The sequence below is a fragment of the Micromys minutus genome, assembly GCF_963924665.1.
Source record: "Micromys minutus genome assembly, chromosome: 13".
Classification (NCBI taxonomy): Eukaryota; Metazoa; Chordata; class Mammalia; order Rodentia; family Muridae; genus Micromys; species Micromys minutus.
The window spans coordinates 57,071,668-57,095,076 of NC_137982.1; the positions used below are offsets into that span (position 1 = coordinate 57,071,668).

Sequence of the window (23,409 nt, forward strand, 5' to 3'; positions counted from 1 at the left end):
GATAGATGTCCATGTTAGCTGACACTGGTGGTCTTCCTGTGAGTTGCCCTAATTCCCCAACCTCTTCCATAGGGGTCCCCGACCTGCTTTGAATGTTTGTCTGTGGGAATTTGTATCTGTCTTGGGAGGCTGCAATGTAGAACCTCCTAAGGAGCTGCTATGTTGGGTCTCAAAGACTTTCTATTCTCCCACGACCCATCCAGGAAGCTTCGTATTTTCAGTCATTCTCCTGGCCCTCTAGGCCTTTCTCCAGCCTTTCCCCATGCCTGATTCTGACCCTTTAATCCACTCACCTAGATCCCTCCCTCTGCCTCCCATTATCCTTTGGAAGAACAGTAATTAATCTTAATGGCTGGATTATAACTATATAAGCATAACTATTACCATTCCTAATCTTGGTCATTTTTATATCAAACATGACATTTCTTTGAAAACTTAGCAAACTTCATTAAAAAACACAATTTTTATGTTTCACTGGTTTATTTTGAACAATTAATGGTGAGTGAAAATTTTAAGACAATAGAATAATACATGTTGGGAAACTTCTTCATGTTGTGCTATACTAGATACACACAGAAAAAAAGAAGATTCCCATAGTATACTTTACAAGGTTCATTTGTATATATTCATTTAAGAAAAAATGTTGCCTACTACTTTCCACAACCTTTCTAGGGCACATTTTACATCCTTGTTCCTAAGACTGTAGATCAAGGGATTCAACATGGGGATAATCAGAGTATAAAAGATGGAAGCCACCTTATCAGTGTCGAAGGAGTGACTTGATTTGGGCTGCACATACATAAATATCAAAGTCCCATAGAAGACAGTGACCACTGTCAGGTGGGACCCACAAGTTGACAAAGCTTTCTGCCTGCCTTCAGCAGAATTCATCTTGAAAATGGCTATAAGAATGAGTAGATAAGAAAAGAGGAGTACCACTAGAGATGAAACCAAATTAAACCCTGCTGAAATCAAAATTATGATTTCAATATCATGTGTATTAGAACAGAGCAATGATATTAAAGGGAGACTGTCACAGAAATGACTAATGATCTTGTAGCCACAGAAAGGTAAAGCAAAAATTTTTATAGTTATTAGAAGAGAAATAATGACACTGTAGAAATAAGGAACTGCCACTAGTATCCAGCAAACCCTATGGGACATGATGACAGTGTAGAGCAGAGGCTTACAGATGGCCACATAGCGGTCATAGGACATGGCAGACAGAATGAAAAGTTCACAAATGATGAACACAAGAAAGAAAGTTAGCTGTGTTGCACAAAGATGATTAGTGATTGTGTTTTGATTGACCACAAAATTTACTAGCATTTTGGGTCCCACCGCTGTAGAATAACCAAGATCAGTGATAGATAAATGTCTGAGAAAGAAGTACATGGGGGTTTGCAGTCGGGAGTCCACCATGGTGAGGATGATCATGCCCATGTTCCCCATCAGTGAGATCAGGTAGATGATGAGAAACAATCCGAACAATGGAGCCTGAAGCTCAGGCCGGTCAGTGATGCCCATCAGGATGAATTCAGTCACCACTGTGAGGTTGTGTTTCTCCATCTGGACTTAAAGGAAACTCTGTTCCTGATTGATACATCAGCCTACCCAATAACTTTTCTGTATCATCACCTGGGAGAATTTGTAATATTCAAATATAAATTAGATAAATCTGAACTTCCAACATTGCAAATGAACATAGTTTTACTTAAAAAAATGTTTAACTAGAATTTAAGTGAGACAGAGATATATTAAGAGTTTTCAGTTTAGTTTTAATTTATTATTGTCCTACTACTCTAGGGTATAATTACATTATCTTTGGAAAAAGTAATATAAGCTTAGAAAGAGAAAATTTCATATAGTTATTATTGTACAGTTTTAAATATTTTTAATTATTTTATGAAGCCTTTTAAGATTTTATAGTGGGATTTCATGAATTGTTTTTAACAATATGATGAAACATTTGAATTAATGCTGTAAAATTGCAAACATCAAACTACAGTGACTATCATTAATAGAACCAATCATTAATAGCACTGATCAGTAAAAGCAGAGCAACATAAAGCATTTACCCCAGAAAATCTTAGAACCCAGATACAGCGACTAAACATTGAATAGTGTCTGAATAAGGAAACAGAGGAGAGGTTATAGTCATAGCTCAGCCGTTAAGATCAACAGCTGCTCTTCCAGAGGATCCAGGTTTCACTCACAACCCTGATATGACAACTTGGTCATGTTGCAATATTTCTCATGTACTCTTTTTGCTTCTGAGGGCACCAGGCACTGACATAGTGCAACCCATCCATCAATACAATTATTTATAATATATAATACATTAATAAATAAATTAATTTCTGAAATAAAAAAAGTATCATAAATTCAGATCAAACATTTGAATGGATAGAGAGCCTTAATGTGTAAATCTATATGTGCTGTATTTTTCCTTTAATAATTTGACTATAACATTTATAATAATTCCGTATATAAAACAATGTGAATATATAACTATTATCAGTGCTTTGTCTTAGTTTATAATTCTAACAAAAGTTTATTTTGGCAAAAACGCTGGTTTCTAAGAACGTTATTTGTATGGATAACTAGCTTGCCTATCCTTGAAGAACTTCTGAGAGGAAGAAGGCATATAATACCTGCAAACTAGTCTCCTATTTTATAGATATAGTGAGTAGCAACATTACCTTAAGATACAAAACAAGCAATGCACAGAAATAATAATTGTTAAACAAAATGGTAGGAAAAGGCTGTAAGTTTACTATGAGGACTGTAAAAGCATACACCTCATTGCATTAAAATTATAGCTCAGCAATTACAACTTAAAACTAAGTTGATTAAATGTTGCTTATGATAGTGGAACCTCCTTATTGCTTACCAGTCTTTAGGTATATGTTTTTATCCTATGAGAAATATAGAAATTAAATTACCTTATAGCTACAATAAATATTATAAAGGATATATTTATTTTTCTGTCTTTGTGTACATCACCAAATATAAACTATACTCTGTGTTTTCAATAACGATTTCAATAATATATATATATATATATATATATATATATATATATATATATATTTATATTATGTTGGAGCATCTTTGGGGTATACGCCTAGAAGAGGAATTACTGGATCTTCAGGTAGAACTATGTCCAATTTTCTGAGGAACTGTTAGACTTATTTTCGAAGTGGTTGTACAAACTTGCAGACTATATTAAGCTCAAAAAAAGGAAGGCAAAAATGTGGAAGCCTCAGCCCTTCTTAGAAAACAACAACAACAACAAAAAATAAGTGTATAGCACCCTCTCAGGGTGGGGTACACCTAGACCTTAAATCATTAATATCTCAAGAGCTAAGAAGCCTTGTAGCAATTTTTGGTATTTAAAAATCATTATGGTTAATCTTTACACAGCAAGAAAACTTTGACTACATGTTATGTTTTGTTTTACATGTACTTTATACTCATTGTAACTAGCAAGATTTCAATGCATACTATCAAACCTTTAAAAAAATCAAGTACTGACAAAAATGTATTCATATAGTTTTATGCCAAAATACCTTTAAAAATCTGTACATGAATCTCTGTTTTTTTTAAAAAAATAAAGTTGTAAGGAAAAATATTATATATATGATAATTTAGAATTCTGTGAAAAGAAAGCTAATTTCCTTACAATTCCTGTTTTCACTTGTTATTTCTGTTTTTACAGTTTTCCGTGGAGTTTGAGAATGGAAGAGCATTCCGGGTGCTGAATCACTGATGTATGTCTACGTATTTTAGTACTTTTTCTTTTTACTAATCATGCTTTTTGAAGGAACATCAAAAAGAATTTTCATTTTACTTTAAAATATACAGTGGAAGAAATTCATCTGAACATCAACTTAAGCAATAATTGATGTTTGAATTTTTTTTCAAGAGAAAATTCATCAGTTTTATAAATATTTGGAAGAGTGATTTGAATCTTCACTTTTAAGTTACTGAGTCAGGTGTGCTTCTTTTGGTCTGATCTTTTCTGTTAGAGATATAAAACCCAGTAATTAAAAATAATATCATGCTGACTTTTAGAAGATTATTATGAGGACCCACATAATAATATCTAATTACAAATGCAGGCAGCTCTTTGTATGCAGATATCATAGAGTCATAGCTCAGCACACGTCACTGAGAAAATGGTGAATGAATCTAGCATAAGACTTCATAGAAATATTTCATTTATTACCTCCAATGACATCTACAAAGCTTCTGTCTGGCTCTGGCATGTCATCCTTACACTACTAAAAGCAATTCATAAACGTACCTATTTTAATCTTTGGAGACTTGATATTTATTAAAGAAATGACATGCAATTAGTTACTTGTCCCTACAGTATTTGAGAGTTTGATAGTTTATTTATTTATTTATTTTCTCAGTAATTGCCTGTTAGGAACATTAATTACAGGTGAATCATTTAAGAAACTTCAAAAATAGAATTCAAATTAACTCTTCCCCTGTGCCTTTCTCTCCAAGTCTATGTCTATGTCCAATATCCAAACACGTGTTTCTGTGTTTGTCTTGTGGAAACTAAGAATTTCCGGAAAGAACCAGTAAAGTATCAGTGGGTTTAGTCATAGGGTGTGCGTGTGTGTGTATAGTATATATTTAAAATATATAAAATATGTATTATTTTATATATTCAATATGCAATTATTCATATGAAAAGATCTATATACATTGTTTCATTTACATAATGACTTTATGTGTCTGACTGAATTTACTTTCTGAAAATAAAACATAATTACATAATTTCTCCCTTCTTTCTTCCCCTTCCAACTTTTCTGTAAACTCATCTTTTGTTCTCTTTCATATTCATAGAATTTTAAAACTGTTTTACAAGTACACACATGCACAGATACAAAATACTGAATACAGATTTATTCCTAGTATGTAATTGTGTGGGTTCATGAGTGTGTGTATATCTGTGTAAATACAATCTGCTTAGCTCACAATATGTTGCCTTCGTGCATATAATTTAAAGGCTGAGAACTTGTTACTAAGTAAACAGTTTAGAAAGTCTTTTTTTTTTTTTTGTAATATATTTCATGTGAGTACTATATCTCCCATTATCAGAATTTCTTAGTTGCATGTAGCCCTGTGTCCTAAGTAGTTGAGGACACATTATCAGAATTTCTTAGTTGCATGTAGCCCTGTGTCCTAAGTAGTTGAGGACACAAGAGATATCTGCATGCCTATTCATTGTTAACAGGCTCCCTTTAATACACCTTTTCTAGGATTAATATCTTCTAATAGATCAGAACATAGCAAAGAAATAATAGCTATTTACTATTTATTCATTCTGTAAACCTGTCAGTTTTATCCACAATTTTTTAAGCAATTACAAGTCAAAGTATTACTAATTAGGAGATATGAATCTTCTTTACCCATTTTTTGATTCCAAAAACAGGCAGTATAAGGTAATAATTCTGCCTCTTCAAATACAACCACCCCAGAAATGAATGGATATACCATAAAAAAGAACGTCTTTAAGTGATGATGTTTCCTCTACAGATATTCCACACACAAGACTATAAAATGAACCAAATGTGAGCATTAAGATATTTTATTCTGTTTCTCTTCATTTCATCATTGCAAGTCTACAAGGTAAAGAAAGTTTCTTAATAAAAAAGAAAAAAAGCCTAACACAAAACAAAACACATATACAATGAAACATGCTGTTGGTTTAGTCTAACTGCCTTGAGAAGCCCATCTCAAAGATTTTTCAGGTTAGAGTCCAGGGATTCTGGTGCACAATATGTCTTCCAGTTCTTGAAAGATCAATGTATGCCCTCAGACAGTGACGTGTTTGAAACACAGTATTTCTTTGTATCATTCCTTAGTACTCAGGAAGCAAGAAAACTTAACAGGACACTTCTTCTTAGAATCTAAGAAGTATCCTGCAGAACTTGCAAACATTTTTTTTCCTGGCAGCTAGAACTGTATTGATACTGGGAATTAACATTATATTCTGTTTCTGCTAAAGGTTTAAAAAGTCTGATTGCACTTAATAAAATTTTTGCTGGGAACTTAGCCTAGGCTGGGTTCTCTCTAAAACATCCAAGTTCTTGGGCAAGGGCAATACCTGGTCTTGCAAAAGAGCAGTGTTTCTTTCTTCCTTCCCTCTTTCCCCCCTTCCCTCCTTCCTTCCTCCCTCCCTCCCTCCCTCCCTCCCTCCATCCTTCTCTCCCTCCCTTCCTTCCTTCCTTCCTCCCTCCCTCCTTCCCTCCCTCCCTTCCTTCCTTCCTCCCTCCCTCCCTCCCTTCCTTCCTCCCTCCCTCCCTCCCTCCCTGCCCTTTCTTTCTTTCCTTCTTTCCTTCTTTCTTTCTTTCTTTCTTTCTTTCTTTCTTTCTTTCTTTCTTTCTTTCTTTCTTTCTCTCTTTCGTTTCTTTTTTTCTTCCTTTCTCCCTCCCTCCCTCCTTCCCTTCCTTCCTTCCTTCCTTCCTTCCTTTCTTTCTTTCTTTCTTTCTTTCTTTCTTTCTTTCTTTCTATCTATCTATTGACTATTTTATTTATTTACAGTTCAGATATTATCCCCTTCCAAGTTACCCCTCTGCAAATCCCTACCTCATCTTCCCAGACCCACCCACTCCCACCCCACTGCTCTAGCATTCCCCTACACTGGGGCATCAAGCCTTCATAGGACCAAGGGCCTCCCCTCCCATTGATGGCCAATAAAGCCATTCTCTGCTTCATATGCAGCTAGACCCATGGGTCCCTTCACGTGTATTGTTTGGTTGGTGATTTAGTCCCTGGAAGCTCTGGGGGATCTGGTTGGTTGATATTGTTGTTCTTCTGATGGGTTTGCAAACCTCTTCAGTTCCTTCCTCTAACTACTCCATTAAGGTCCCCATGTTCAGGTCTATGGTTGGCTGCAAGCATCCTCATCTTTATCAGTAAGGCTCTGGCAGAGTCACTTAGAAGATAGCTATATCAGACTCTTGTCAACAAGCACTTCTTAGTATCAGCAATAGGATTTTGGTTTGGAGGCTGCATATAGGATGGATCCCCAGGTGGTTCAGTCTCTGGGTGACCTATCCTTCAGTCTCTGTTTCATTCTTTGTCCTTGTATGCTTCACTCTTACTTAGAAAGCTGAAAATTGTAATTGCAGAAGGTAGAGTTTTGGAGGGAGTTAGGAGGAATAGAGGAAGGGTAGGGGAAAAGGGGGGGACAGAATCATGTGTGGAGGAGATGGGGGAGATGTACAAAGGGTCAGGAAATCAAACAGAGGTATATAGCCATGAGGGATGGAGAACAGGGGACAGCTACCGAAAAGTCCCAGATGCCAGAAAAGAAAAAGGCTTTCAGGACCCAACGGGGATGACATTAACTGAAATGCCCAACAGATGGGAAAGAGAACCATAGAGACCATTTTCAGAGGTTTGGCATGGCCTCTGATTGAAGGCTGGGACTATCCACTCCTCTCGAAAATTATAACCCAGAATTGCTTCTCTCTAAAGAAAATACATGAGGACCATAGTTTTCCTTTTAGGAATGTAGATATTTATAATATTCAGATGCCCACATACCTTGTACCACTCATAGGCTTGAGTATAATTAACATTGTAGATAACTATAATAATTAATAAGGAGCGGTATACAAAATAGTCATATAAACATACATGGACATGACTATTTAATTAGAATATTTTTAAAAATACAAGAAACAGTTTTATTATCCAGAATATCTACTTCTGCTCATGATATAGTGCAGTGATTCTGTTATTCCCAGATTTGGTCAAATGTCCCCAGAAATTAAATAAATTCACAAGAATATTTTATCAATAACTCTGTTTATAATTCATTTTCTTTTAAAGGAAGTATTTTGCTTATCTCTTCCTAATTATATTTATTTATTTTTTTTATTTTTTATGTTTTTGCAAAGAAAATAAAAAATTTAATTGAATATTACAAAATATAACATACTTCACAGCAGAAAGTTTACAGTTCTAGCTCTTAATGTAATATTTCATAGTTTATATCCAGTATTATGTTTCAGATATCCAAAACAATTTAATGACTTACTCAAAATCAGAATACAAGTCCTATTTGATTATTAATCACAAGAAGGCAAGTGAAGACCAGGAAATAAGAGAATATACGTTTCCCAGAGGCAAAGTCATTAGTTTAGAAAATGCATTGTTAATAAATGATTTACAAGTAGACTAGCAAATTTACTTCATAGTAGGCAAGAGGTTTGATTTTCTTATAAGCTATCAAAATAAAAAATTATTGATATTTCTTTACTTTCTTATCACATTGGGTTGACAGAGAGCAGATAGTACAGTTCATCAATAAGTCAATTCTTAAACTACTATAATCTCTTATTTTCTTTTTTTTTCTTAAAATTATACATTTTTGTCAGTACTGTTTTTTCAGACATTAAAATAATTTTTACATAAAACCATGTGAATATATTTTTTTTAGTCAGTACTTGATTTTTTTCAAGGGCTTGACAGTATGTATTGAAAACCTACTAGTTGCAATAAGCGTAAAGTACATGCAAAACAAAACGCAACATGGAAATAGTCAAAGTCTTCTTGTTTTGTAAATATATGTATATATTTTGTTTTCTTTATTTCTTGGACTTCATACCATCTGTGAGTTGTTTCTGGGGGAGTGCATGCCTCTGGGGTTAGCATCCCACTATCAGTGACTGCATATTATGTCTGTTCTTTTGTGACTGGGTTATCTCACTCAGAATGATATTCTCTAGATGCAGCCATTTTCTTAAGAATTTGGTTAAGTCATTGTTTCTGGTGGCTGAGTAGTATTCCATTGTGTATATATACCACAATTTTTGTATCCATTCATCTTCTGAAGGACATCTGGGTTCCTTCCAGCTTCTGGCTATTATAAATAGAGCCGCTAAGAACATTGTGGTGCATATATCTTTGTTGTGTATTAAAGTGTCTCTGGGGCATATGCCCAGAAGTGGAATAGCTGGGTCTTCAGGTAGTACCATATCCAATTTTCTGAGGTATCGCCAGACAGATTTCCAGAGTGGTTGTATTAGCTTGCAACCCCACCAACAGTGGAGAAGTGTTCCTCTTTCTCCGCAGCCTCGCCAGCATCTGCTGTCATCTGAGTTTTGGATCTTGGCCAATCTGACTGGTGTGAGGTGGAATCTCAGGGTTGTTTTGATTTGCATTTCCCTGATGGCTAAGGATGTCCAGCACTTCCTCAGGTGTTTCTCGGCCATTCGGTGTTCCTCAACTGAAAACGTTTTGTTTAGCTCTGTACCCCATTTTTTAATAGGGTTATTTGATTCTCTGGTGTCTAGCTTTTTGAGTTCCTTGTACACCTTGGATATTAGGCCTCTATCTGATGTGGTGTTGGTAAAGATCTTTTTTCATTCTGTTGGTTGCCGTTTTGTTTTCTTGACGATGTCTTTAGCCTTACAGAAACTTTGCAATCTCATTAAGTCCCATTTGTTAATCTTTGACCTTAGAGCTTGAGCCATTGGTGTTTTGTTCAGAAAATTTTCTCCTGTACCTATGTGTTCTAAGGTTTTCCCTACTTTCTCATCTAATAGTTTCAGTGTATCTGGTTTAATGTGGAGATCTTTGATCCACTTACATTTGAGCTTTGTACAAGGAGATAAGAACGGGTCTATTTTCATTCTTTTGCATGCTGAGTGCCAGTTGGACCAGCACCATTTGTTGAATAGGCTGTCCTTTTTCCATTGAATGTTTACTGCTCCTTTGTCAAAAATCAGGTGACCATATACATGAGGGCTCATTTCTGGATCTTCTATTCTATTCCATTGATCCACATGCCTATTTCTGTACCAGTACCATGCAGTTTTCAGCATAATTGCCTTGTAATATAGCTTGAGGTCTTTTTTTTATAACAATGTGATTATGTGAATAAATGGAGAGAAAACCCCAAACATGTAGAGTCATCCTGGTATTGCTCTTCCTTCTGAGGCTTATAAACAAAAGAGTAATATCCAGTATGATGACTTACTAGAATCACACTTACATGAACATTAAGAACACGTATTCAACAGTTTTCTATTACCTTTATAGTGGATACATTACATCTTCATCTCAAGTTATAGATCAAGGTATTCAACATGGGATGACAGAGAGAAGCTTGTTTGTCATTGTATAAAAATAACTAGACTTGGACAGAGACATTATATCAAACTATGGTAGAATCCAGTGAATACTGTTGAAAGATTTTAGATTCCACATTTAAGTAAGGAACAACTTTTTATCTTATTTTGTTTTCTTTTTTAAATTTCAAGGATAGAAATAGTTATCCTTGCTGCTTCTTGTATCAGACATATTTTCATCATCTAAGATTTTTATAAGAATTTTCTATGATATTATGTGATTTGGTGTGTATACTTGTCTTATATTTTGCAATATTAGGCATTAGGGCATTAGACATGAAAATACAATGAAGTTACTAAGTGAACAAGGAACAGGCTATATAGCATTACAAATAGAAATAAAATGAAATTTTACATTAAAATATACACATATATAAAGAAGGGATACATCATATGAAATAGATAAATAATTAATAAATGGGACCTCCTGAAACTCAAAAGCTTTGGTAAGGCAAAGGGTATAGTCAATAAGACAAATCGGCAACCTACAGACTTGAAAAATACTTCACTAACTTCACATACAAGAGAGGGCTAATATTCAAAATATATAAAGCACCCAAGAAGATAACCACAAAAAAAAAAAAAAAACAAAAAACAAACAAAAAACAACAACAGCAACAACAACAAAAAAAAAACCCAACCAAAATATGGGTATAGAACTAAACTGAGAATTTACAACAGAGACATATGGAATGGCTAAGAAGCACACAAAGAAATGTTATAAGTCCTTAATGATCAGAGAAATGCAAAACAAACTGACTCTGAGATTCTACCTTATACCAATAAGAATGGCTAAGATCAAAAGCTCAGGTGACAGCACATGCTGGTGGGACTGTGGAGAAAGAACACTTCTCCACTGCAGGTGGGATTGCGAATTGGTACAACCACTCTGGAAATCAACTATAGGTTCCTCAGAAAATTGGAAGTAGATCTCCCTAAAGACAATATAATTCTTGGGAATATACCCAAAAGATGCCCCACCATGCCAAAGGGGTATGTGCTCCACTATGTTCATAGCAGCCTTATTTGTGATAGACAGAAGCTGGATACAACCCAGATATCCCACAACAGAAAATACAGAGATTTTGGGTCATTTACACAATGAAATACTACTCAGCTATTAAGAATGAAAATATCCTAAGTTCTGCAGGCAAATGTATGGAATTAGAAAATATCATCTTGAATGAGGTAATTCAAACTCAAAAAGACATGCATTGTATGTACTCACAAATACCTAAGATACAGTCCTCAGAACTTAAAAACGTCAGTGAGTTTAAGGGCCCAAGTGAGGATACCTCAATCCCATTTTGGAGGGAGGAGAAAGCAACCACAAAGGGAGAAGGAGAGAAGGACCTGGGAGAGAAAGGGGATGGAGTGTGTGTTTGTGTGTGTGTGTGTGTATGTGTGTGTGTGTGTGTGTGTGTGACATGACATGAAATTGGGTGAGGATATTTGTTTCTGTCTGAAAAAAACTTCAGGCATGGAAATGGAGAAGAGCCTGAGGAAAAAAATGTCCAGCAACAAGCCCAAAGTGGGATCCAGCTCAAAGGGAATGGTCAAGGCCTGACACCATTACTGAGGCTATGGAGCACTCACAAAAAGGGACCTGTCATGACTGCCCTCTGAAAGACCCAACAAGCAGCTGAAAGAGTCAGATGCAGATATTTGCACCCAATCAATGGACACAAGCTGCTGACCCCTGTGGTTGAGTCAGGGAAAAGCTGAAGGAAGGTGAAGAGTAGGGTGACCCTGTAAGAGGACCAACACTCTCAATTAACCTGTAACCCTGAGATTTCTCAGACACTGGGTCAGCAACCAGGCAGCATTCACCAGCTGATATGAGGCCCAAACACAGATACAGCAGAGGACTGCTGGTTCGAGGTTCAGTCAGAGAAGATGCAGAGAATAAAGGCCCCATGGAGTTAGATGTCTGGTGGGAAAGGTAGGGTGGAGACATCCTCATGGAGATGGGGGGAGGGGGTATGGGATATGGAACAGTAGGATGGGGAATAAAATCTGGAATGTTAAAACATTCCTAAATTTTAGTTACCTTTAAAGATACATGGATCCACTTAAAGCTGATGCTATGTAGTATGGTGGTAATAATAGTGTTCTGAGTAATATATTTGTAATATTATCATTATTTTGTATTGATGACTAATTCCAGGATACATCCTGTTTTACATGTACTTTATGCTCATTGTAAGTAGTAAGATCTTAATGCACACTATCAAACCTTCAAAAAAAAAAAAAAAAAAAAAAAGCCAAGCAATGACAAAAATGTATTCGTATGCTTTTATGCAAAAATGCTTAAAATTTGTACATTTATCTTTGTTTTTTTAAATAAAGTTCTTCAATTAAAAAAATTAAAAATTAAAAAATACAAAACAAAAAGAAAAACAGACTAACTTGAATTCAAAATTGATCAATGTTTTTCTTTATATCTCTACTTAGTGTTTGGCCATCCCACAAGACAATAATATTACCCAGCTAAAATAGTATTAGTTATACTACATGCAAGCTATCATGCATTTTTTTACTCTATCTTACAATTTAAGTAGAAAACTCATACACATTTTCCATTTCCTATGCAAGGCCTGTTTCACCTCTTGGTTCCTCAAACTGTAGATCATGGGATTCAGCATGGGGATGACCAGTGTATAGAACAAAGATGAGATTTGACCAGTCTCAAAGGAGTGAGTCGACTTCGGTTGTGCATACATGAAAAACAGAGTACCATAAAAGATGACTATTACTGCCAGATGTGAGGCACAGGTTGAGAAGGCCTTGTGCCTGCCTTCTGGAGAATTCATTCTGAGTATGGACACACAGATCAAGATGTAGGACATGGAGACTACCAGAAGAGAAGAAATTAAATTAAAAGTTGCAAAGATTAAAATTATCAGCTTAATCTCACGTGTGTCTGAGCACAACATCAATATCAATGGTAGACTGTCACAGTAGAAAAGCCTGATGATGTTATGGCCACAAAATGATGAAGTGAAAATTTTGATAATGGTCAATAAAGATATAAAGATGCTATAGAGATAAGGTATGGCCACCAGACCATGGCATAGGCTTTGTGACATGAGGACTGTGTAGAGTAGTGGAGAACAGATGGCTACGTAGCGGTCATAGGCCATGGCCGACAGGATGAAAACTTCAGTGGTGATAAACAAGCTGAAGAAGGCCAGCTGGACTGCGCACCAATTATAGGAAATTAAAGGTTGGTCAGCAACAAAGTTTATTAACATTTTAGGCCCCACAGCAGTTGAATACCCAAGGTCAGTGAAAGAGAGATGTCTGAGGAAGAAGTACATAGGTGTCTGAAGCCTAGAGTCTATTTTGGTGAGGATGATCAAGCCCAAATTACCTACTACAGAGATCAAGTATATAATGAGGAAGAGTCCAAATAAAGGGGCCTGCAGCTCAGGGAGATCTGTTACTCCAGTCAGAATGAAATACTTCAGTACCGTAAGATTTTTTGTGTCCATTTAGACTACTCAGGAAATCTATACTGCTAAAAAAAAATACAAAGATAATCATTAATTTTGTTAGGTTCCAATAGTAACAACATTGTATTTTTCTGTTTATATACAATATCTGTTATACTATATAGTATGAATATGCATATTATATTTTATATTATATATAAATATTTATATTATGTTAATTTATGTTAATACATATACATAGCATTACTATGATACTATCTTTTACATTTTATAACATTTTAAAGCCTGAAGTAATGGCAAAATTGATTCATAAGTTAATACAGATAGAAATTATGAAGCTTCTGCTAAAATTCTGACATGGGTCAATTTATTTATTATCTTATTTGGCACACAACATCTAGCTGAGCTGCTTGTGCCTGGGTAACTTTTTTCATCCCTTTTTGTATTTTATTTCCTGTACTGTACATATTAAAAAATAAGTTTTTCTAAAACCTTAAAAAATACCAAATTATAACTAAGAAAAAACTCAGCATAACTCACTGAAAAATTTTCTGTCAATGGGAGAAAATTTTCTCAAACTATGATATATATTTTATGGCAAAAATTGGTGCGCATATTTTCATTCATTAGAAAACAGGCATCATATTTTGAAACTACACTTGGTTCTATAATCAAATGATTTATTTATAAAATAAAGCATAAATCTTATATTTTTGGTTGTGAGCCTAGTCTTTAATGGCTGAGCCATCTCTTCAGTCCAATAAAAAGTAATAAAACATAAATCAATTGATAGTATTGGAAATATTTTAATGAAGCATTTAGTTCTAAAGGAAATTTAATATTTTAAATGGTATTTCCAGTATAGATGGCATATAAGAGAAGCACCGGCAATGCCATTGAAAGGAATTCTATCTAACACAACGCTCTCGTTCATGATGTTCCTAAATCTATAAAGCATCAAATGTACCTTTATGTTCACTTACTTAGCCCAAATAACCTCATTATCAAATTGTCACAACTAAATCTACTGTAAGGCAAAAACAACTGAAACTATTTCTCATGAATATGAGTAAAAGTTATGAATATGAGTCAAAAATCCATTATCAAATACTAAAATTTAAAACCAGTGGTAATTATAAAAGATGCAATCCTAAAATCAACTGTGTAGTTTATATTTGGGAATATATATATATATATATATATATATATATATATATATATATGTATGTATGTATGTATGTATGTATGTATGTATGTATGTATGTATGCATGTGGCATCAATTAGAGGAAAAAGACATATATCAAAGAGGAACTTGTGGGTAGATGTGATCGTACATTATTCTAGAACTCATACCAGCTAAATTATAAGACAAACAAAAACATTTAAATTGTAATCAAAGCCGTAAAATAGTTAAATTCAGAGACACCATGATTTTTGTTGCCAATAATAGCTACTTTTATTGTTGCTGTGTTTAAAGATTTGACAAGAAATTTAATGATGCAAGGATTTATTCTAACTCACAGTTTGAGGGACATAATATCTCATAATGGGATAAGGATGGCAGCTGGTCTGATTTGTTTCTAAGCATCAGGGACCTGAGTCTTCTTGCCCAGATAAGCAGTGGTACCTTCATGGAGGCAATAGGAGGGGGAGGAGTTCTGGGTTTGTGAGAAAAGGATAACATCTGAAATGTAAATACAGAGAATATCCAAGAAAAAAGAAAGAAAGAAAGAAAGAAAGAAAGAAAGAAAGAAAGAAAGAAAGAAAGAAAGAAAGAAAGAAAGGGCAGAAGGAAACAGTGTGCACTGTTTAGAGTAAGGGCTGGTTGTAACTCCAAACCTTCACCACAGAAAGTCGGTGCCTGCCAGGTATTTACTGTCAAGCTCTGTACCTGACAAAATAGTACCATGACCTAGGGACAAAAATGTTCAAACATATGTTTATGTGGAAAAAACGTCTTACATTTAAGCATTAGGAGAATCTAATCAAACAATGAAAAGAAATTAAAATACTTAATAAACCAATTCAGTAAATTTTCAGGGCATAAAAGCATTGTTTAGAAATCAACCCCAGGCTTGTTTTCTCAGTGTAGGGGAAAGCCAAGGCACTAAGGTAGTGGAGGGTGGCTGTGATTGGGAGCATCTTCATGGAGGCAAGGGGAGGGAGATAGGAGAGGGGGAAAGTGGATAATATTTGAAAAAAAATTAAAAATGAAATTGATCCTATATGCCTGAGAAAGAATATTTATATTCTGAAAACAAAACCAAAATATGGATGATATAAACAATTTAATGAATGAAAATATTTTATTGGAGAACAATTTTATAGCTGTTTATATCAAAATTGTCCAGAAACACAACTAGGTTATTGAATCTCTGTATCAATTATAGAAGTGGGAGTAAAAAATCAATAATAAAATTTATATGGAATCCTAAGAATCTCCAAGGTAGTAGAAACAAGTAACAGAAAAAATAAAAAAGTTAGAAGATTTATATATTCTGATTGCAGCTCTTAATTTTAGACATTGATTTTAGCCACCACTTCTTTTTTATTTTTAACTGTTCTCTCAGTATCTTAGAAACTGAGAACCACATCATCATACCTGTAAGACATATTAATGATATTCTAACGAAATTTATTTTATAGTTTTAGGTCTACAGTAGCATGGCAAAAGTTTAACATATGTTACTTTACAAGTTTAACCTTTCCCAAAGAAAAAGAACATAAATTCTGGACTGTGATAAATACAGGAACTATGTGTATACATACATGGCCAAATTATGTGGGAGGTGCGCAGTGGAGAACGAGACCCTGCAGCAAATGGTGATGTGACCTAGATATAAACAAGGAATGACGATACATACTTCCCTCTCTCTTCCATGTGCAAAAATAACTCCAAATTCTTGGTCTTGTCTTTGATTTTGAAAGCAAATTGTTGTAGCATAATAAAGTTTAGATTTAAGAAGCTTGGAACAAGCTATGGCTTAGGTTCTAAGAGGAGGTTCAGACACAAACACAGAGTACTTACTTCTAATGAAGAAACGTTCATGCATTTTCCTTGTGTGTTCTCAACACCATAAGAATGATTTATGAGTTTTCGTCTCCCCTGGGGCTCTTCCTGAGTCAAAGGAAAGCAATTTACTAATTCTGCACAGGTATTAGAAAGCTTCATAAAGAGCCCAAGAGACAGTAAGTAATCACAGGAGAGATACACGTATATTTCTATGTAAGGAGTATCATGGTAGATATTTCTCACCATTCTTTTCCATTAAATTCTCTACTTTATCTTAGATACTTAGACTCAAGTCATTGGACCCGTCAGACATATTGATGATAAGCTAAAGAAGTTTCAGTTTATAGGGTTATGCCAATAGCTACAAAAACAAAACCTTACTTACTACAGGATACTTTAAAACAGGTTATTAAAAAAATGTTTATTTTTCTGTGATACTTTGAATTAATTCCCAAAGTATAAGATAAGTTTACAAATTCATACCTCACAAATTAAATTTTTATAAGATATGTTAATATATACGTAATAAAAACCAGAATTATAGAGCAGCAACTAAAACAAATATTTTCAGCTTTTAGAAAAATCTACTAGTATATTTTCTACAACGAATTGCCTGGTGACTCATAAAAATGGTAGCACAAATGTTATTCTTATTTCTAACATCTTTGCCTTCATCTAATTAATTTATTTTTAAGATATATTTAGTTTTATTTATAAATTATATGTGTAATGTGGGCCTTAGGTGCCAGTGGTCTGAGACATAACACTGAATTCACAGTTCTGAACATAGGGGGTCACATCCTTGGTCTTTAGTCCTCAAATAGTGAGTCATAATATTTGGGATAATTATTGTGAGACATGAAAGTGTTGTCAATCTCAAGCTTATCTTTATTCAGCCTCAGAGTCATAGAGCTTGCATTCACAGCATATTCACAGTTATTTATATTCCCAGTTCTCCACACTTCTCTCAAGTCTTCCCACTTCTGCTTTGATGTAGGTTGTTTTGAACTAATAAAAATTGCTTTTTGAGATTTTTTTTTTAAACCGGGAAAATGTTTATTTGGAATAATTAGAACTTTTTGTATTATAAAGCTAATAACAAGTAATCAAAAATAAAGGTATTTTAAAAAATGTGTATTTTTTTTCGCTTTTATTTTTTTGCAGTGCAGTTGTTACCCCCTCCTGGTTTGCCTTTCTACAGTTCCTCTTCCCATTCCTCCTCCCCCCCAGTCTCCAAGAGGATGTCCCTACACTCCCCAACCCCCCCCCCCTGCAAGGCCTTCTCACTCCCTGGGGCCACAAGTCTCTCCAAGTTTAGGTGCTTCTCACAGTGAGGCCAGATCAGTCAGTTCTCTGCCCCATGTGTCTGAGCCTTGTACCAGATAGTGTATGCTGCCTGGTGGCTCAGTGTCTGAGAGATCTCAGGGTTCCAGGTGCCTTTAGACTGTTGCCCTCCTCCTCAGCTTCTTCCAGCCTTTCCCTATTTCAACTACAGGGGGCTCTGACTTCAAACTACTGGTTGTATCTGAGTCTGTCTCAGTCAGCTGTTTGCTGTTTCTCTCAGAGGACAGCCTGGCTAAGTTCCTGTCTGTAACCACACCATAACATCAGTAATAGTGACTGGCCTTGGAGCCTCCTCCCTTTGAGAAGAACCCCAAGATGGACCTGTCCCTGAGCCTCATTTTCTCAGTCTTTGCCCCGTTTTTGTTCCTGCAATTCTTTTAGACAGGGACAATTCTGGGTCAGTGTTTTTGACTGGGGGATGGCAACCCCATCCCTTCACTTGATGTCCTGTCTTTCTACTGGAGGTGGACTCAATCTCACGTAAGAGGGAGAAGAAAGCAGAGGCTTTAAGAGGGACCTGGATGGGAGAGGGGAGGGTGGGGGTAAAAGAAAAACATGATCTGGTATTTTGGGGTGTGGGAGGGGGAAAAAGAAAAAAGTCCTAAGGGCAAGCAGAAAGAATGAAAATATGCAACCTCAGATGGTGGGAGGTAGGGGGAGCCTATAGAAATTATCAGAGACCTGGAAGTTAAGAGACTGTCAGGACTTAAAGGGAAGGACTTTAGATGAAATGCCCAACAGTGGGAAGAAGGAACTTGTCCATTTTTTTTTGAGATTTTAATACAATATATTTTTATTAATTCTGTTTTGTTTCTCTCAAATGTTCTCCAACTCGGTTCTCTTTTTAGAAATCTTTGCCTACCATTTTTATATTTTCTAATGTGACAGAGCCTAGTAGAGATGAATGTTCACCTGAACCAGTTCAATCTACTCTACCTGGTATTAACACACACACACACACACACACACACACACACACACACACACACACACACAAATGAGAAAATAATTATTCTATAAACTTTTACTATTGAGGTATATCTTACATTGCAATGGTTATATGGTAAGGGCTAAGCCCTCCATATTGATTAGATACTGGAAACAGCTTTTCTCATATAACAAATTTACTCATGATGGATATAATGGATATTGGAAAAGCATTGGATGACAGTATAATAGGGTCATATGACATCTATTTGAAACTGACTTGCCTTCAGAAATCATTGGAAAATAAAAGTTGTGATTGAGTCTACTACCATAGCAGATATATAAAGTATTCTTCCAGAAAAAGAATGAAGTGTACCTGCGACATATGTAGATGATTTATGTTGACTATGATGAACACACTACAATCTACTTAATAAATTTTACTTACATTTAATATTTTACTTTATACTTTCTTTGACAGCTAATGAACAATCTTACTTTAGAAATCTTTTCTTTTCTTTGTTCTTTGATTTTGAATTTATAATCATTTCTCATTTTCTTTTTCTCTCTAACCTCTCATATTTTCCTCCTCTCCTCTCTTTCTCTCAAATTCAACACCTGCTTTTTATCACTTGCTGTTCCATGCATATATGTTTATGTATATACATATTTCTAAAAACAACCTTGTCATTTACATATTATTTGTATGTACCCTTTCAGGTCTGACCACTTGGTATTAGATAACCAATTGGTATGCTCTTCCATGGGAACTACTATTTCTCCTACCCTAAGTGTTTCTTAGTTTTCTATAACACTTGACCTATGACTGATTCCTTGTGGATTTCCCATGTTCCCTTTGACATGTCTATTTCTTCAACTTGCATTTAAGTTGGATCTTCCAGTACAAGAATTTTTGCTTCCTTTTCTCCCCCGAAATTTTTTTTTATTGGAAATTCTCTGCAATTACATTTCAGATGTTTTCCCTTTCCCACAATCCAATTCCCTCTTTCCCTGCCATTGCCTCCATGAAGGTATTCCCTCTCTCAACCAATATTTCACACATCAGCACCTTGGTGTTCCCAACACTGGGAAAATGAACCTTCATGGAACAAAGGCCTCTCCTCCCATTGATGTCAGAGAATGCTATCCTCTGCTGCATGTGCAACTAGAGCCATGGGTCTTTTCATACAAACTCATTGGTTGGTGCTTTAGTCCCTGGGAGCTTTGGTGGGTTTGGATAGTTGATAATTTTGTTCTTCCCATTGGGTTGAAGACCCTTTTGTCTTCTGCAGTCTTTTGTCTAGTTCCTTCATTGGGGTCCTCATATTCAGTCTGAAGGTTGGCTGTAAGCATCTCCTCTGTATCGGTATGACTATGGCAGAGGCTCTGAAGAGGCATCCATATCAGGTTCTTGTTAGTAAGCACTACTTAGCATCAGCAATAGTGCTTGGGTTTATTGGGCATATAGGGGGTGTATCCCCAGGCAGTCTCTGGATGATCTTTTCTCCAATCTCTGCTCCTCTATTTGTTTCTTTATTCCACCCATGAACATTTTGTTCTTCCTTCTAAGAAAGACTGAGGCATCCACTTTCCGGCCTTCCTTCTCTTTGAGTTTCATAAGTTCTATGGATGGTATCTTGGGTATTCCAAGCTTTTGGGGCTAGGATCCACTTATAAGTGAGTATATACTATGAGTGTTCTTTTGTAAGTGCATTATTTCTTTCAGGATGGTAGCATCAAGTGAACTCAAGAAGTTAGACTCCAGAGAATCAAAAAATCCTATTAAAAATGGAATACAGAGCTAAACAAAGAATTCTCAACTGAGGACTATCAAATGGCTGAGAAGCACCTAAAAAAATGCTCAACATTCCTAGTCATCAGGGAAATGCAAATCAAAGCAACCCTGAGATTTCACTTCACACCAGTCAGAATGGCTGAGATTAAAAACTCAGGTGACACAGATGCTGGTGAGGATGTGGAGAAAGAGGAACACTCCTTCACTGTTGGTGAGGGTGTAAACTGGTACAACCACTCTGGAACTCAGTTTGGCTGTTCCTCAGAAAATTGAACATAGTACTACCTGAGGACCCAGCTATACCACTCTTGGTCATATACTCCAAAGAAGCTCCAAGATCTAACAAGGACACATGCACAACCATGTTCATAGAAGCCTTATTTATAATAGAAAGAAGCTGGAAAGAACCCAGATGTCTTTCAACAGAGGAATGGATTCAGAAATTGTGGTACATATACACAATGGAGTACTACTCAGCTATCAAAAGCAATGACTTCATGAAATTTCTAAGCAAATGGATGGAATTTTTGCTTCCTAAAGCAAATCATATGTGCCTTTGTTTAAACTGCAAATGTTATATTTAATAGAATTCTGATTGGAAAATTATCCTAAGAGATATAATATGCAATCAAGTTCAGTACTTAATATTACATTTACAAATTCAACTGACACATATTAAATTTTATAAAATATATTTCACTACATTATCACACATGTATATAGGGTATTTACATACTATATTATATGGTCCACCCTCCTTTGCCTTCCCTTCACATGTTCAATTTTCTACTTCTAGTGATACAAGTTCTACTTTTACATCTTTTAAAATATTCCACATGAGAGGATACATTCAATACTTCTTTATGAGTTTGGCATATTTTAGCTGTTGTGAATATATGAAAATGAACATTGGTATTTACAAACCTCTATTTTATGATGTTTTAATTAATCTTTGCAGATATTCATAAATGCTATAAATGAATCAGATCTCATCTCTATGTTCAATTATTTAGTAAAAATTATATACTATTAGGTGCAAAGCATGTAAGTAGACCATAATACAGGAAATATTCCTTTTAAATGTCAGCAGATCAGTATAATGTGCACTTATATATAAATGATATATCAGAAAAAAGAAAAATACAGATTTTAATACATGAAGATATCTTTAGCCAAAGAAATTTTTAAGTGAGGTACACACATGAATATATATATCTTTTTCCTTTCACCATAGGCAAAGATCAATGTAAGTATAATTCCAAACTTCAGACCCTCGCATGGAAATTTTTGTAAAACCAAGGTTAATGCTAAAATCAGAGACAGTTCTAAACTGCATTTTGAAAAAAAAAAATTCAAAGTCACTATGCCTTTTAAGAACAGTGCATTTAATAGTCTAGTTCATATTATGTGCATTTGTATATAATCAGATTAATCAAATGCACACTAAGCATCAAATTTTGCTTTATTTACTTATTTCTTGAAGGACCCAAAATTGCAGCAAGAGATTTGTACATGTTAGGCAAGCTTTGTGTTTCCGGGGTATTTCTGTTTGTCACTGAAATTTAAATACAAACTTTACAGACATTTTTCCATAGCTTTTGAAGGGCACCTTTTACCTCTTTATTTCTCAAGCTATAGATAATGGGATTCAGCACAGGAATTACCAAGGTGTAGAACACAGAGGCCATTTTATCATTCTCAAAAGAGTGACTAGATTTGGGCTGTATATACATAAAAGACAGAGTCCCATATAATACAACTACTACTGTCAGGTGAGACCCACAGGTGGAGAAAGCCTTGTGTCTGCCTTCTGCAGAGTTCATCTTGAGGATAGCCACCAAGATTAAGATGTAGGACACAAGAACTACAGAAAGTGATGAAACTAGATTAAATGCTGAGAAGATCAATATGATAAGTTCGATGTCACGTGTGCCTGAACAGATCAAGGTCAGTAAGGGGAGACTGTCACAGTAGAAATGGCTAATCACATTATGGCCACAGAAAGATGAAATAAAAATTTTGATGGTTGTGATCAGAGAAAGAAAGGCACTGAAGAGATAGGGTATTGTCACCAATACCCAGCAGACTTTCTGTGACATGATGACAGTATAGAGCAGGGGGTTGCAAATGGCCACATAGCGGTCATAGGCCATAGCTGATAGAACAAATAGCTCACTGATGATGAAGAAGATAAACAAAGATAACTGGATGGCACACCAATTGTATGGGATGGTGTTTTTATTTGTTACAAAGTTTACCAACATTTTTGGTCCCACAGCTGTTGAATAGCCAAAATCAATGAAAGCTAGATGTCTGAGAAAAAAGTACATCGGTGTCTGTAGCCTCTCATCCAACTTGGTAAGGATGATCATGCCCAGGTTTCCTACCATGGAGGCAACATAGATGAAAAAGAACAGTACAAAAAATGGAGCCTGCAGTTCAGGGCGATCTGTGATGCCCATGAGAATGAACTCATTCAGCACAGATAGGTTTTGATTCTCCATCCCAAGAGTTAAGGAAATGTTTTTTTGTAGGGATCTTCAAAGCCCACTGGGATTCAGGAAATTATCTGTTAAAATTTCAGAATTCAAGTCATATTTTGTAAGAGAATATTTTGTTTTTATACTCTTCATTTGTTTGTTTTGAAAGAGAAATTTTAAATGGTTCATCTGCATTACTGAATACTGATACAAGGTTAGAAAAAATAGTGC

At 35.3% G+C, this 23,409-nt stretch overlaps 2 protein-coding genes across 2 annotated transcripts; both read right to left on the reverse strand.

Annotated features, from left to right (window-relative positions):
• Positions 1-630: 630 nt before the first annotated feature.
• Positions 631-13,657, reverse strand: LOC308429219 (uncharacterized protein; the record flags this gene model as incomplete). The annotated part of the gene is made up of 3 exons (XM_080927954.1): positions 631-1,569; positions 7,573-7,616; positions 12,736-13,657. 3 exons carry the CDS (start codon positions 13,655-13,657, stop codon positions 631-633), a joined length of 1,905 nt encoding a protein of 634 aa, XP_080784080.1.
• Positions 13,658-22,260: 8,603 nt separating this feature from the next.
• On the reverse strand, positions 22,261-23,202 carry LOC308428991 (olfactory receptor 8K3-like; the record flags this gene model as incomplete). The annotated part of the gene is made up of 1 exon (XM_080927632.1): positions 22,261-23,202. The coding sequence occupies one exon, from the start codon at positions 23,200-23,202 to the stop codon at positions 22,261-22,263; it is 942 nt and encodes a 313-aa protein (XP_080783758.1).
• Between the last annotated feature and the right edge of the window lie 207 nt (positions 23,203-23,409).